This window comes from Petaurus breviceps, unplaced genomic scaffold (assembly GCF_028583685.1).
Source record: "Petaurus breviceps papuanus isolate PSGF00001 unplaced genomic scaffold, PetGlider_PUasm1.0 182, whole genome shotgun sequence".
Classification (NCBI taxonomy): Eukaryota; Metazoa; Chordata; class Mammalia; order Diprotodontia; family Petauridae; genus Petaurus; species Petaurus breviceps.
In genome coordinates this window covers 4,883,578-4,898,802 of record NW_027185786.1, presented here as the reverse complement: position 1 = coordinate 4,898,802, position 15,225 = coordinate 4,883,578, and the positions used below count along the sequence as shown (strand labels likewise).

Below are 15,225 nucleotides of genomic sequence, written 5' to 3'. Positions count from 1 at the left end.
CAAGCTCAGAGAAGAGCAGGGCCCACTCTTTTTGTCCCGGGGCCAAAGCCCTCACACAAGAACGTGAGGTTGTCATGTGGTGCTGGATGCCATGCTCAGTTACGTTCAGGTTTCATCAGTCAGGGGAGGAAGGAGCATCTTTGTCAGTAGTTGGATTTCTTTTAGGTAAAGCAGAGGGTTGGTAGGTTGTCCTTGCAGTAGTTGAAATAGACTCTCCAGCATGGCCTATTTTGATTCTCTGTGGTTTAATTTCTCTGCAGATAAGAAGATAGAGAGATTGGACACCGATGATCTGGATGAGATTGAGAAAATAGCCAACTGAAAAGCTTGGCTAGAGTTGACCTACGCCCTCTGAATATGTGCATCTCCAGCTCCATTCGGACCGTTCGTTTTTCAAATTGGCACAGTTCTCAGCCAGTCACCAAAAAGGACTAAGGCGGGAATACATAGAAATTACCTACCTCATTTCAAATTACATTTGGACTTAACAAAAAAAATTGTGCAAATAATGGAGGGAGGGTAGAAAGAGAAGAAATGTTTACATGAGCTTGTAAGATTAGGCATGAATACACAGAAATTACCTTTTTGGCAAATTTCTTTCTTTCTTATTTAAAGTTTATGCGTATCAATTTTAAATGTAATCTAAGGACTTGTCAAAGCTTTAGTTAGTCTCTGACTCTTGGTCCCCTTGTGGTAGTGTATAGATATGTCTCTTTTGCCTTGGGTAGGCATATATTAGTGTATGTACTTGTCTGCATCTACCTGCAAAATTGACATTGTAGAAGTGAGGAGGAAACTGAGTAGTAGGAACTATATAGTGACAGCCATCAGGGCAGAGCCATGCTTCAGTATTTGATTGGGTGGGATAAGGGAATCACATGTGTTTTATGAGTTAGATTTCCCATGCTAGGATAACAGAGCAAATCTGGGATACCTTTACCCTTGCTATTTTCAACCAGGCAGTAAGGAATTGGCTGAAGATGGACAAGTACTTACATTTGGAGTCTTTCTTGCATTTAGGTTTCTTTCCCAGTGCCCTATCTTAACTCTTCTCTCTGTATGCACTTAAGGGAGACTGGTGTACTGGCATGAGTTAGTACAAATGCTAGTGTAGCATTGTAGGTGCCATTCTACTCCATGTGGCTGTTCTGCCGTACTGCCTGGCAGACAGTATCTTTCCAGCATCCCTAAAATGCCCAGGATCCTTCAATAATAACAAATGGAAAGTAGACAAATGGTCTTGGATCTGTTCCTCTTTAGCAGAACCAGACACTTAAGTCTCTGCTTCTATGACTAGGCTGGTAAAGACAGAAGGAAGTATTTGAATGAGATTGGAAGAGACCATGGACACCATGGCCAGCAGTGGCTACATATTGTCATTCTGGCATTGCATTGCTGTCTAAATCCAAAAGGTAAGGTTTAGGAGGAATTACCCATGATATAAGATATCCTTTCCAAATATTGATTCTGACTTGGAGTCTGAGGTGGTTAGTATGAAAATGCCTGCAATCATAATTAGAAGTGGACTGGGAATGCCCTTTTGATGAATTATCTCCAGGCCTAATTTCAGGCCTATTTATACCTTACTCATCAGTGGTAACCAAAAAACCACCCTGGGGCCATCTGGCACTGAAATTTTTACACTAGTAGTAGTAATTTGTTCTTTATGGTACCTAAACTGGACTGTATAGCCTCTTTCAAAAATGACAGAAGGACAGAAGCAGTGTGGAGCCCTAACAAGGATAAACCACAGCTGTCTATGTGCTTCAATGCTGCTACCCTCCTGTCCCCCCAGGATTGGATATCTTATTCTAGGTTTCTCCTCTGTAGGGTCCTTCAAGAAGAAAAGTCCCTATTCTTTTGAACAAATAACCCAGACTGGTGTTTCTCAAAATAGCATGGCCTTCCTAAGCATCTCACATCCAAAGAAAGGATGAGGAGGCCTAAGGAGCATAGCTGTTCGGTGGATCCAAGGTGTTTTGGTGGTCCTGATTTCCTAAACAGAAGAGATCCAAAGGAAAGGGAGAAGGAATCACTATAACTTTTCCAGAAATGCTGCTGCTTCTCTGATCCCACTTTATCAACCCCAAAGAACTAGGTATTTTTATCTTTGAAGAATTCCTCCAGACACCAGATGGATCCTGAGCTTCTGTAGTTAGAGGCATGGTGATTTGTTGTATTTGTGAGGTATGCTCATGGCACAGGTTACTTCATAGGTGTCTCTTGGGTTACAAAGGTTCTTTCTCTCCTGTACACTGTTGGTGAGAGGCACAACCATAGGATCCTTTGAAAGCATCTCCTTCAGTCTGAGAATGAGCATATCTTAATATCTGCTCTTTTGAGTCCTAATCAGTATAGACTATGCTTACATAAGAAAGCTGATCCATCATCTTCAGCCTTTCAGTCACTCTTTCAGAACATTTTTTCTTGACTTCCTTGATGCTTTTGGTTTCATTTCCCCTCCTAGCCTTTTTGCCCAACCCCATTCTTAAACACAAGAGAATTTCAAGATAATCTTTACCTTTCCTCTTCCTAGATGAAGCTAAATGGACAGAAGGATGGTTTGGTTTAGTTAGGTTGAAATAACTGTGTAACCTGACAAAAATCTGGTTAAGGGATAAGAGAGAGCAGGCTTCCCGCTAGGGTGGTGGCTGGCTCTCCCAGCACATATCTCAGCTGCTATTTTATCTGGCAGATCTAGGAGAGAAAACAGTAGGAAAAAAGGGCCAGTGAACCTCCAAAGGATTCTCTAGCAGGAGAGAAATTGGTCTAGGAGGGGTGACTGCATCAGGTCTTTTTTCTCCCTTAAATAGTATGTGCTTCTCCTTTATTGTCAGTTACTTATCTCTTCACCTTTTCTGTCAAGCTTCTTAAGAGGGCCCAGGAACTGTGGATTATTTATTGCTGCCTCCATGTGGGTGATGGCCTTCTTAATGAAATCTGCGAAGGCATTGTAGGGCAAGGCCATGGATGCTATGGTGCATATATGGCAGGGAAGAGAGAAAAATGAAGACAGTAGTCTAGAACTGCTTTAGGGGGATCCATTTCTGGTTCTGACCTATGCCTCTGAGCAGAGTTGCTAATCAGTCCTGATTAGAACTCTGAATAATACTGCCTGTCAATAGAAAAAATGTCTTCATTGGTGAAATGCCAAGCAGAGGCAACTTCCAAGGTTCAGAACACCAGCATAGTAACTCTCTAATTTTATTCAGTGACAAATTAAGGCAAAACATTCCACAGAACAGAGAAAATCAAAATACAGCATTCACCAAGTGTAATTCAGTAATTTCCCAGTACTACTCCACCCCTGGGGCAGTACATTCATTTGGTCAATTACAAAGTCTCTCTTCTCAAATGGAGATTAGTTTCCAATCATAAACAAAGTACATTCATTTGGTCAGTCATAGAGCACAAAAAAAAAGTCAAAAGTTTCCCACCCCCAGATCACAACTAAATTACAATTATCATCAGTTAATACCAAACACCTTCTCAAAAGGGGCAGTGGACAGCACAAAGGCCATCTACCCCTGAGCAAGGTTAAGATATCTTCACAGCATTTAATACCCAAAAAGAGGTCTTCATCTTGACCTGAAGCAAGTTCGCAGCACTCTCAGTTCCTGGGGGGACACAACTTAACTGTGTTTTTTTTTTTATTAATATATATATTGCCAGTGTCCTCATCAATTCACTCTCTGCCAGCACAACAGTTTCTGGACCCCAGAAAACATCAGCAAGACCCTCTTCCAGGATTTCTGTAAACATACAACAAGAAAATCCTTCTTCAGGGCTTCTGAACCAACAGCAAGGTTACAGAACCTCTGCAACAATAGCACTGCCCTTTACCAGCAGACAAATCTGACAAAACAATATCAAAACAGGCAGACAAAATACCAGCATCACAGCCATATCTCCTCAGTCCTTGGCAGCTCCAGGTGGCAGCTCTCAAAAGTCCTGGGCAGCTCCAACTGGACCTCAGCAATCTTCTTTCTCTCTGCCTCCATGATGCTGCTCCCCAAAGTTCTGACCTCTCTCTAAATCCAGGGCATCAGCTCCTCCCAGTTCAGCCCTCTCTCTTCATGTCAACAAGTCCATCCCACAAGTGGGATTCACAAGTTCTGGGTTTCAACACCCAACTTGAAAACCAAGCCAATACAGGGGAATCTTTAAATTCCATTATTATTACAATTGGCCACTTGAGCATCATATATATATGACTGTGTGGATAAGAAATGCCTAATTGTATATCCATTCCCTACTTTGTTATATTAATAGATTTGACCAATTATGAAAAAGATGTTACTAAGGTTGTTTTTTTTTTTAATGTATCAATATAGGAAGATAGGGAACAACATAGTTTTGGTTGCTGGATTTTATTTCATTAACCCTCTGCTGTTGACTAGTGTTGACACATGGTTTTATAGGTTTATTTATCTGCTGAAATTATTATTCTGTACCTTTAACCCTAGGGTGGCCACTGTATCAAAGACTTAAATTCACAGAAACTCAAATCAAAAGGACTTTGGTCAACCTCTTTTGGGGCCTTTACACTCCTGAACTCTGATTAATACAAACAAAAGGATATTGGCAATGCAAGCTCTCCGGGAAAAAAAAGACAGTAAAAATAAAGTAAAATGTCATCATGTCCTACTTTCTCAGATCAGAGAATGGAGATTGAATGAGACTTCAGGGTTGTTTTATCACCACTTCTTTATTTTTTTTTTAATTGTGAGATTAGTCAGGGAAGACTCATGAAAGAGGTGAATTTTGAATTTGGCTTTGATAGAGCAGCATAGAGTTTGGACAACTGGAAGGGCGTGCTAGGCAGATAGAGGCTGAGTCTGTACAGAGCTAATGAGGTAAGGATAAACATAGGATTTATACAGGGACCAAAGGAAAATTGAGGAAATCCTGGGGAGAACAGATTAGATACATGCGGTATAAAACCTTACAGAGAAAGAGGAACCAGAACTTGGTAATTGGTAGAAAATCATACATTCTTAACAGAGTGAAATGATGGGCTTGTTTTTATAGGAAGATTAATATGGAGAAAATTAGGGTCAGACTCACGGGTCCTGGTCTCACACGCATGCTCAGTGTCTCACTGATGCCTTGGCCTAATAAACTCCCTTTATGTTGGGATCTACCCAGGGAGAAGACCTAACTATAATCACTTTAGTTGCAGAGGGTGAGTAGAGGAGAAATTGAGGGAAGCCTTTCAGGTACATTTTAGCTCTCAGTCCCTCAGATTTTAAATATTTTAATCCTCTTCAACTTTACTTTTAACTGAAGGGACCTAAATGGGAGGGAAGGAAAAGCTAGACTGAGGGCCTTCCTTGTAAGCAACCTTGTATCCCAGCATTGAGTGAAGGTGTAGCAAACTGTGAAAGGGGTATTTTCTGCACTCCAGGAGCTTTTTGAATTTTTCAGGACCCCTCTCTAAATATGAATACTTTGGAATTAATTGTACTGCAGTGTGACTAGGCCTGAGCTCTCTACCTAATTTACTGAACTAGAGGAAGTACATCTGTGGGTTCTGTGGCCCCAGAAACTGCATGCCCATTGTTGTACCTCTGGACCTGTTTATTACTACCACTTCCAGAAACCAGGAATAAATGAAAACAAAACCACATTTTTTTTATGCATAGAAACAATTTTGATTAAACCAAAGCCCATTACTGCGTTAAATTCCAGGGGAGGATTCCAGCCCAGGTTCAGAGGAACACTGGGGATGGTTTCCTTAGGGAGCACTGAGCTGCGCCAGCCCAGTGGAAGTAGACCAATTCTCAATAATGTGTTGGTTGCTAATTTTATTAACCTGTAAGCTAAACTGAATCATACTGTAACAGACAAATGTTTTATTTTTTGAACAACAGACAATGAATGCTTTTTCACTTTTCTGGACAATACTCCCTTGTGTCATTCATTGTTAACCTTTTTCTGAACACCTTGGATCCTGGAGGGGATCTCGGATAACTGCTGGCTCTGTAAAGTACAGAAAACTGACATAGTTACAAGTGAGTCTCCCTATATGCACTATTTGTCTCTGGGCAAGTCAGTGCTAATAGCTTTCTTAGGCCATCGTTCATTACGACTCACATTTATGTGCTGAATACATAGCCATTCAGTATATACTTCCCAAATTTAAGTAACCTAGGCCTTCTACCTTGGAGCATGCCAGATAGTTAAGATGTCATGTAGAATAGTAAGTTAGATTGGGAGCATTTTATTCTGGAATCATCTGTGGAAACTGCCTTACTTACCTCCTTAAAATATGAAGTTCATTTATCCAGTGAATGTTCAGTCTTCAAACTCATAATGACTTCTTATAGAATGGGTTGTATATGAGCAGATCATTTAGGTCTCACATCTGTCCCGTGCTTCCTGAGCTACTGGTTGAGAAATCCCTGAAGCACATTTCTTCTTAGTGCCCCATTTTACCCACTGTAAGATGGTTTGTGAAATGTTTTATTTCACTCTCCATTAGTTGTGAACAAGTGTGAATGAATTGATAGACTGTAAGCTCCTTGAGAGTAGGGATTGTCTCATTCTTTGTATTCCCAGCACAGTGCCTGGTACATAGTAGGTGCTTAATAAATGTTGACTGATGTATTGATTGGTGGATTCTTTTCAAACTGCTGATGCCCTGGGAAAGTTCCAAGGACTAGACATTATCACCATTATTTTAAGTACAGCCAACAGGACAATTCTCTGTAGCTATTTGCCCAAAAGGAAAAATAATGCTGATAGGTTTCTTTCCCTTATTGAAGACCAATAAAATGCTCCTTCCTCTCTTTCAGGTCAGTTCCTTTCACAGTTACTGCTTCTGCCCCACGACATCTACCAGGAAGAGGGCAGGCTGCTTTTGGTGCCCTTTCCCCTCATCTGTTTGGCTGTCCCAGCCTATCCATCTGACCCGTCTGTGGTCCTCCCAAAAGCCTGGGTCCAATGGCAGCTGAAGTTACTGTAACTGCCGCTGCCAAGGTGGGAGGTCCTGGGCCCCTTCTCATCATTCCTGTGGGGTAATGTAAGCATTGCTTTTGAGGATGAGAATGATGGGGAGGCTAATGGGTCCTGTTTGGCCTCAGGCCCCTTTCTCACTCCCCCCCCCCCCAAAGCTGATGGCAATATGGTGGAGTAAGAGCTGTGGGCTCCATTTGTAGAAAGCTGGAGAAAGGTGTGGGGGTCAGAGAATGCACATTGAGACCCCTTGTTGACTAAGAATCATTGCCTTATTTTGATTGATTGACCTAACTGGATCAACTGTTTCAAAGTCAGCAAGGTATAAGGACCTGGATGTGAATCTTTGTGACTTTGCACACTGACATCCTCCTCCCACCCCCAACTTGTCTTCATCTTTTCCTCTGTAAAATAAAGGGGTTTGGATTGGATGATCTCAGATCCCCAAACCCTACAAACTAGGAGCTCAAATGTAAAATCTTCCTAAGTCGAAGTCTGCAACTTATTTTCATGTCAAGGAAACCATAAAATAGAATGATCCTGGCGCTAGGGGACTTGCTTCACTAAGATGGAGTTTTAGAACACTGGACTATCTTCATACCAATGAGTATATTGTGTACCTTTGAGAGGTTGGGGTGGAAAGGAATTTCTAACTGTAGCATGGGGCTCCCATTGAGCCAGAGGCCCCCAGTCATCAATATCACCCTACAACGTGACTGGATTTGCCCTCAGTCCATCAGTTTTGGGGAGAGGAGCTCAGCAGTGGTAGCATGACTTGTCTGTATTACCTTCCAAGCCTGATTTTTCCATTGTGATTGACCAGTTGGGGGGAAGCATCGGGATGCACCCCTTAACCCACCTGATTTAAGTAGCTACCTAAGGAGTTTGCCATCCTTTCCTTTATAGATGTTGGAGTTAAAAGAATACAGAGTAATTTCTGGAATAATCTAATCCCAAAACTAACCCCAAATTGTTGTAGTGGAATTTGGTTAAAATAAGTACAAATAATCCTAATCATCAGACTTGGGGATCTAAAATTGAAAGAAATCTTTTAACTAAAATAGCAGTATAACCTAGTGGGAGGCTAGGTGGGGCACTGGGCTGGGAATCACCGGCCTCAGACACTAGCTATGTGACCCTGGCCAAGTCACCTAACCATGTTTGCCTCAGTTTCCTCCTGTCAAAAGAGCTAAGGCAATGGTAAACCACTACTGCATCTTTGCCAAGAAAACCCCAAATGGGGTCATGAAGAGTCAGAGACAGAAGAAAAACTACCAATTATTACTTGATAATAGGGCCAAAAAACTGAATTTAAAAGTATTTTAAGAATTAGAGCACCAGCCCTGGAGTCAGGAGGACCTGAGTTCAAATCCAGCCTCAGACACTCACACTTACTAGCTGTGTGACCTTGGGCAAGTCACTTAACCCCAACTGCCCTGTCCTCTCCCTCCAAAAAGACCAAACCAAAAAACCCCAAACAAACAAAAGCATTTAAGGCTGTTTTGGCGCTGGGATTTCACTGGCGTGGAGAGGCGCCCGCGTGTCCGGGCAGGGCTTGCGGCCGCTGCACTCGCCCCCTCTGCGGGATCCACAGCGCTCGGTCAGAACGCTTCTTACGGGAAGCGGACGAAGCTGGTTCGTCGTGGAAGCAAGGCGGGCGTTCCTCGGCCCTCGGCCCGGGTCCCACCGAGGAGGGGGCGTCCTGGGGGCCGAGACCTCCCCGGCACTTGGGGCTGGGGAAAGGGGCACGTGGAAAAGCTTCGAGAGACCAGGCCGGCTCTGTAGCCTCCGACGGCCGAGGAAGGAGGTTTCAGGCCTAGCGAAGTGACGCGCTGAGCTGGGGCGGGGGCTGCGAAGAGGGGGGCGCTTCCTGCCGGAGCCGACCCGGGCCGGAAGCGGCAGCGGCCGCGCGGCCCGCCCGCCCGAGGGGGCGGGGCGGGGGTGGGTCACGCGCCGGCGCAGTGCGGCTTCCCGGCGCGGCCCGCTTGCCCCCTCGGCTCCCGCCCTCGCTCCCCGCCAGCCTTCTTCTGCCCGCGGCGCCATTGCCTGTGCGTGCGTGCCCCCGCCCGGTCCCGCGCTGAGCCTGCCTGTCGCGTGTAGCCGCGTCCCGCTGGTGCTCCGCTCCCTGGGGACCATGGCCACCGACTCGTGGGCCCTGGCGGTGGACGAACAGGAGGCGGCCGCCGAGTCGGTGAGTGGGGCACTGGGGGTCCGGGCGGGGGGCGGGGACGACTCCCAAGCCCACGGCGGGCACCTCTGTGTCCCGCAGGCCCTGGGCAGGCGGGGCGCGGTCTTCCGGGCCCAGCATGCGGCTCAGGGGAGCCCGGGTTCGAATCCCACCTCTGCTTGGCCGATGACCCAGAGTGGAGCCCTTGCCCTCCCAGCCTCAGTTTCCTCTTCTGTAAGATGGAGCTACTAGTGGCAGCGACCGCAGGTGAACGCCCGCCGGCCTCCCCGCTGCCTGCCCAGCCTTTACTTACAACCAAACCTTCCATCGAGACCGCCGGCGTTGGTGGGGGGCGGGCGGCATCCCCGCTAAGCCGAGGAAAGCCGGCTGCTCGGGCGCGCTGGCCGTGGCCACGCACGTCCCAGAGGCAGGGCCCTTAGTGCGCGAGGGGAGTGGGCGCGGGCACGAACCACGGGGTTAGAGTTTTTTCCAGGACCGTCAGCAGTCGTGCAGGAAAAATAGGCACATCACAGGACGAAGACAAAGAGTGTTTAAAAAAAACAAAACGCTAAGGTTTCGACTCGGACCCATTAGAAAACATGATGAAACAGTCTGCGTTGTAGGGACTGCTGGGATTTTTTAATCTCATCTGGAAGCCTTATTAAAATTTTCATAACCTGACCCAGCAGTGCTTCTACTGGGATTGTGCCCCCAAGGAGACAAAAAGCAAAGCTCAGTGCAAACCTGGGTCTTCTTACCGGCGCTTTTTGTGGTAGCAAAAAAAAAAAAAAGAAACAAAGCCGGGGCGCAATAGATGGAGATGCGCACACACCCACCGCCCCACCCACCACGTTTTAAAAGAAGAGCAATTCAGAAAACTGGGGAGAAATTAAGAGCAGAGAAAACATAATGACTACAGTAATGTGAATGGTGGCTGGACGGACAAGGGACCAATAAACATGATGACACACTCCTCCGTCTTCATGGAGTGGAGGTCTCAGGGGGCAGCACATGTGACATAGTCACCTAAGTCACCCCATTGGTTAGTTTAGCTGAACTGTTTCCCTTTATTAATCAGGAGAGTACTGGGGGGGGGGGGGAGCCTGACTCTGAGGTCTTCCAGCCTCAGCTCTGACATGTACCCTCACTTCCTCATCTGACATCCATGCGTTCCACTCAGGCTGAGCTTTAACACTGCCTCTTGTCTCCCCACCCTCAGTCCCCCAAACAACGTCCTGCAATTACTTGGTGTTTATTTTGTATTCAATCACTTTTGTTTGTCTCCTCTGAGGTAGGCCCAATACTGGGCACTTAAAGGGAACCTAAGAAAAGGTTGAAGAGTAGAAATGGTTGGGATATAAAAAAAAAAACTATGAAAATGTCAAACTTCCTCTTTTTCAGAGCTTATATTGAATGCCTAGATGGGCATCAGCTGTAAGAAAGTAACTTAATGAAGTACCTAGAACTAGGAATTTGGAAATTTCCTTTCTAATGATACAGCAGCAGATCATTTGTGAAATTGATTCCCTCCCTTTAGGCTTGTTTTAGAGTTTTTTGTTGAAGCTGTGAAGTGAATCTTTAGTTCTGGAATCATGTGTGGTCCGGAGTTCAAGTCCAAACTTTCTTTGTCTGCAGATCTATTTCTTCGGTTCCATAGATCAGTTTTATCACATTGATCTAGTTGAGACTTGCCTTTCCACATAGACAATTTCAGGTGCTTTAAAGGTAATGAGGTTATTTCTGACTTAGCTGCTGAGGGTAGAGATGTTGAAACTGACTAAAATAGTAGATTTTCAAACTGATAGGGGCTTGAATTGATTGACTATAGAGAAGTCAGAGAGGACTGGACGGTGGGTAGTTGTGTTAGTCCTTTTTGGTCAAATTGGAACCAGAACCACACTTTTCTAGTAACTTAATCCAGGTTACCTATAATATTTCTGTGGACTCTATTTGAGTATTAACTCCCATTCATGAAAAACACATCACTAGATTCATTAACAGCTTGATTTGTTAGCTGAATGGTTCTTCCTTTCGAAACAAACTACAGACTTTATAGCCACTGACTTAGTGTCGACGGAGGCATAACTCACTAAAGCAGTGTCTGATGTGTGTGCTTTGGGGATCTGACTTCTTTTTTCATAGGCCCTAAAGGACTGTCAGAAATAATAATTATAAACTAATTGCCTTCCACAGTTGTACACTATTATAATAAATTTTTCACAAATTATTTCTTTACATCAAAATTTGATTGAACACGATGGTTCAGACGGTTTGAAAGTTGGGCAGACATTGAAAAATAGCAACAATGTTGCCAACTTGTATCATAGATACTGAGTATTGCATTGTTCAGGTCTTGCAGTAAGGCAGTTTTGTTGAGCAGTGTGTTGAAGCTAATGTTTTTTGAATAAAGATCACTTTATTGACATCTTGTATATATCTTTTTCTGTGTTTGCAAGAAATTTTGTTCTACAGCAAGTGCCTGGGGGTTATTGGCCCCTTCTTCCCTCTCTTCTTTCCTTCCCCTCCCTCCCCCCTTTCTTTTCCCTCTTCCCCTTCCTTCCCTGTCTTCCTCCTCATCCCTCTCCACCTTTTTCCTTCTTCTTTCCTCCCTTCTCTCTTCCTCCCTCCCTTCTTTCCTTGATTCAGTGTAAGTAATGTTGGGTATTTGGCATATCTAGATTTCTAACAGATTCTAGGTATGCCAAACCACTAACTTTTCTGATTTTATGAACCATGAAAAAGTGGCCCATGATTTCAATTTGTGAAGGATTGGGGGGAGGGGATGTGGAATTCTTTGCTGGTTGTTTGTCCTTATTTTGAAAATGCCATGACATGCAAGTGAATTTGATTTAAGTGAGGGAGGGTTGTGCAAAGTCACCAGCCTCACTTTCTCTTCCAGAGCCATCTGGGTCCAAGTAGCCAAATATAGATCAAGACAACTGGAGATGGCCCAGGATGTAGTGGGGATCCTTGGCCTTTTCAAGCTTAGGTCCTTAACTGGTCTCAGTTTTCCTGAGGCAAAGCCAATTCAGTGATTTAAGGCTTAATAAGAAATGAAGCTAAGAATGGGGGGGACGGGGGAGACCAAATAAATCTTAAAAAATAGTTCTGAGAGGGAAGGCCCTCAGGGCTTCTGGCTGATACTGAAAACTATTGCTATTTACATTCCTTCTCTACCTATCTGGACCCAAATAATGACCAGGTAGGGGTTGAACTGGGGCCTCTTATTGGCCGATCTGTGAGAACCAGAGGGATTTGGGGTTGAGGCTGGTCTTTGAGGGGAAAAATGTTTCAGAGATTAAAAATTCACATTCCCTTTGGGCAGAGCACCCACCAGTGAGGGTGTGATACCTTATATGAGCAGAGGGAAAGAAAAGAAAGAAGGAAAGCTGTGTTGCCAAGCTTGCCAGTTCCAGTTCTCCAGTGGGCAGCTTCTTTTCTACTCACAGAGGTGACTTTTTGTCCTTCATTCTCAAAGAGAACTGCCTGCTTTAGTTTTAGACTATGTTCTCAGAATGTTTACAGGCTGAAAAAGACCTCAGTGTCCTGGGACATTTTACTCCCCTGTTTATTGTTTAGTAAGATTTATTTGATAGCTAAGAAACCAATTCTGTTCTAGCTCCTAAATGGTTTTATCTGTTAGTGCATTTTAAGGAAGGAAAGTTAAAACTGTTCAACTTTTACTTTTTGTTATTGTTTTAATGAGCAGATGTTTTAAATGAATGAGAGCCTTTATTCTACTTTTCTAATTCTCTGCTTTCTGTTATAAAGTCCTTGAGAGTTAAATGTATCTTTATTCTTCCTCTTCTCCCCCTCTCCCTTCCTTTCACTTAATCAGCATGGAAGCTTTTCACCTGCTCACTTTTTCCAGTCTGGGCCAGTTGGCTCCTCCTTTGGTAGCCTGGCCCCTCCTAGGAACTGGCCATCCTGTCATCACACCTGACAGGCATTAGCCCTCCTTGAGAGCTCAAGTACATAAACATCAGCCTCACCTGTCCAGGTCAGACATTTGTTACCAGGTGCCAGGTACTGCAACAGGGAGTGCAGGTAGGGTTGCTGGGAGCCCCAAAATGTCAGGGTACAGGGCATCATCCACCTGAAATGAATTCACAACTCAAATCTTCCAGTCAAATGACAAGGTTTATTGTAACCCCAGTAGTAGTAGCGGACAGGGTTCCTCATGAACCTGCCATTTAATGGGGTGTACAAAAAGGGACAGTGAAAGTGATAGTTTTGGGGTTGCTGGGAACCCTGAAATGTGTCAGGGTACAGGGCTGCTTCTGCCTGGAATGAATTCACATCCTTTAACCTTCTTCCACTGGACTGTCAGCAATGCTAGCTTAGATTCCTAGTGAATTTGCGGCTTGATGGGGGTGAGTGATACTTTTATACAAAAAAGACTGTGAGAAGATTGAGATGGGATTGAGGACGGGTAAATCCCCTGGGGGACCCAGGTGCAAAATGTGAAAGGAGTTAAGTGGTCTAGGCTAGGTCCAGTAGAGCCACATGAAAGGACTATTGAGTATTTAAGTAGGCTGGGATGGGCCTTATGTCTCCATAAGAAACCCAGAACAGGGACTGGTTTGCTGAAAAGTATGAGAAAAACTGGACCCTATCAAAAGGATCTGGATGAGATTAAGGAGTGGTAAATAGTCTGGTGTGGTCCTGGTACTACAGTGAAAGGACTATCAGGTAGGCTAATTCGGTGATCTAGAGTGGATCAAGGAGTAGTCTGTATATGCTTGTGGGCTGGGGTGGAGGTGCCAGTGATCTGGTGTGTATGGGAAAATCCAAGGACTGGGTTGCTTTGGAAGACATGGTCTTTTTCTTTTAGGCTTCCAAGTCCTATCACCCCATCACCACCACACTCCTCTACATATTTTTTTCATGAAGACAGTGCATCTCATAAAAATCAAGTGATAATTGACTTAGTTCTGCTTATTTTGGTAATGTGAGATTTAGAATTGCAAAAGACCTTAGAATTAAACTAGTTCACCCTTCTCATTTTACAGATGAAGAAATTAAGGCTTAGGAAGCTTAAAGTACCTTGCCCAGAGCAGCAGAAGTGGTATTTAAACCTGTTTTCTTCTACAAGCCCGTAGCCCTGTCTACTGTACTAAGCTGCCGTGCTCAGTTAGTGTGAAGGATGTGTATGTCAGACTTAAAGAGGACTTCCAAGGCCATAAAATTCCCAGCTTTCTCAAATCCCACTTACCACACACAAAGTTTCATCCTGACCAGTGCCTCTGTTAATTGCTTTGTTTACTGATCTGTTCTCCTGCTGGTTTTTTTTTTTTTTACCAGTAGAATGTAAGCTCTTTGAGGACAGGAACTTCTTTCTTTTTCCTTTTTCTTTGTATTCTAGGGCCTTTAGCACAGTGCCTGGAAAACTAATACTAAGTGTTTAATAATTGCTAAATCAAACATGTATTAAGGGTCTACTATCAAGCACCGTGCTAAGGACACAAAAGGGAGCAAGAGACAGCCCCTGCCCTTGAGGATCTCACAGTCTAGTGGGGGGAGAACAAGCCAAAGCAGCATACGGCACACAGACTGCATACAGGAGAGCTCGGGAACACCCAGGAGAGGGAGGCACTAGGGTTAAGGAGGACTGGGAAAGATTTCCTTTGGATTTTAGTTGGGACTTGAAGGGAGGTGGGAAGGGAAAGGCATTCTGTTTTGGGGGGAAACTCAGCCCGGAGGCCAGTGTCACTGTATGGAATGAAGTATAAGAAGATTGTAAAGGTAGGTGGGGTCTAGGCTCTGAAGAGCTTTGACAACCCAAGTATTTTGTGTTTGGTCCTAGGGTGAGAGGGAGTCACTGGAGTTTATTGAGTAAAAGGGTGGGGGGGGGGTGATATGGGCACACCTGGATGTACTTTAGGAAAACACTTTGGTGGCTGAAAGGAGGATGGAATGGAGCAGGGAGAGACTTGGGACAGGCAGAGCTGCCCAGCAGCCTGTTGCAATTGTCCAGCCATGAGGTGACCAGGACCTCTTCTAGTGATGGTGGTATCAGAGGAGAGAAGGGGGCACATTTGGGAGTGTCACATGGACCGAATCAAACTCTAACCTGTGGAGGAGTCAGGAACCAAATAGAA

At 44.6% G+C, this 15,225-nt stretch overlaps 2 protein-coding genes across 2 annotated transcripts in view; both read left to right on the top strand.

The window, feature by feature from the left end:
- The window catches only part of LOC138160846 (ATP-dependent RNA helicase DDX19B), a 49,515-nt gene extending 42,906 nt beyond the window's left edge, over nucleotides 1-6,609 (top strand). Inside the window, exon 12 of the mRNA XM_069087652.1 lies at nucleotides 261-6,609. Coding sequence (XP_068943753.1) covers nucleotides 261-322 — 62 coding nt within the window. The 3' untranslated portion in view covers nucleotides 323-6,609. The remainder of the gene's footprint in view (nucleotides 1-260) is intronic.
- Nucleotides 6,610-8,915: 2,306 nt separating this feature from the next.
- The window catches only part of LOC138160845 (ATP-dependent RNA helicase DDX19B-like), a 33,484-nt gene continuing 27,174 nt past the window's right edge, over nucleotides 8,916-15,225 (top strand). Inside the window, exon 1 of the mRNA XM_069087651.1 lies at nucleotides 8,916-9,148. Within this exon, the coding sequence (XP_068943752.1) occupies nucleotides 9,092-9,148 (57 nt within the window). The 5' untranslated portion in view covers nucleotides 8,916-9,091. The remainder of the gene's footprint in view (nucleotides 9,149-15,225) is intronic.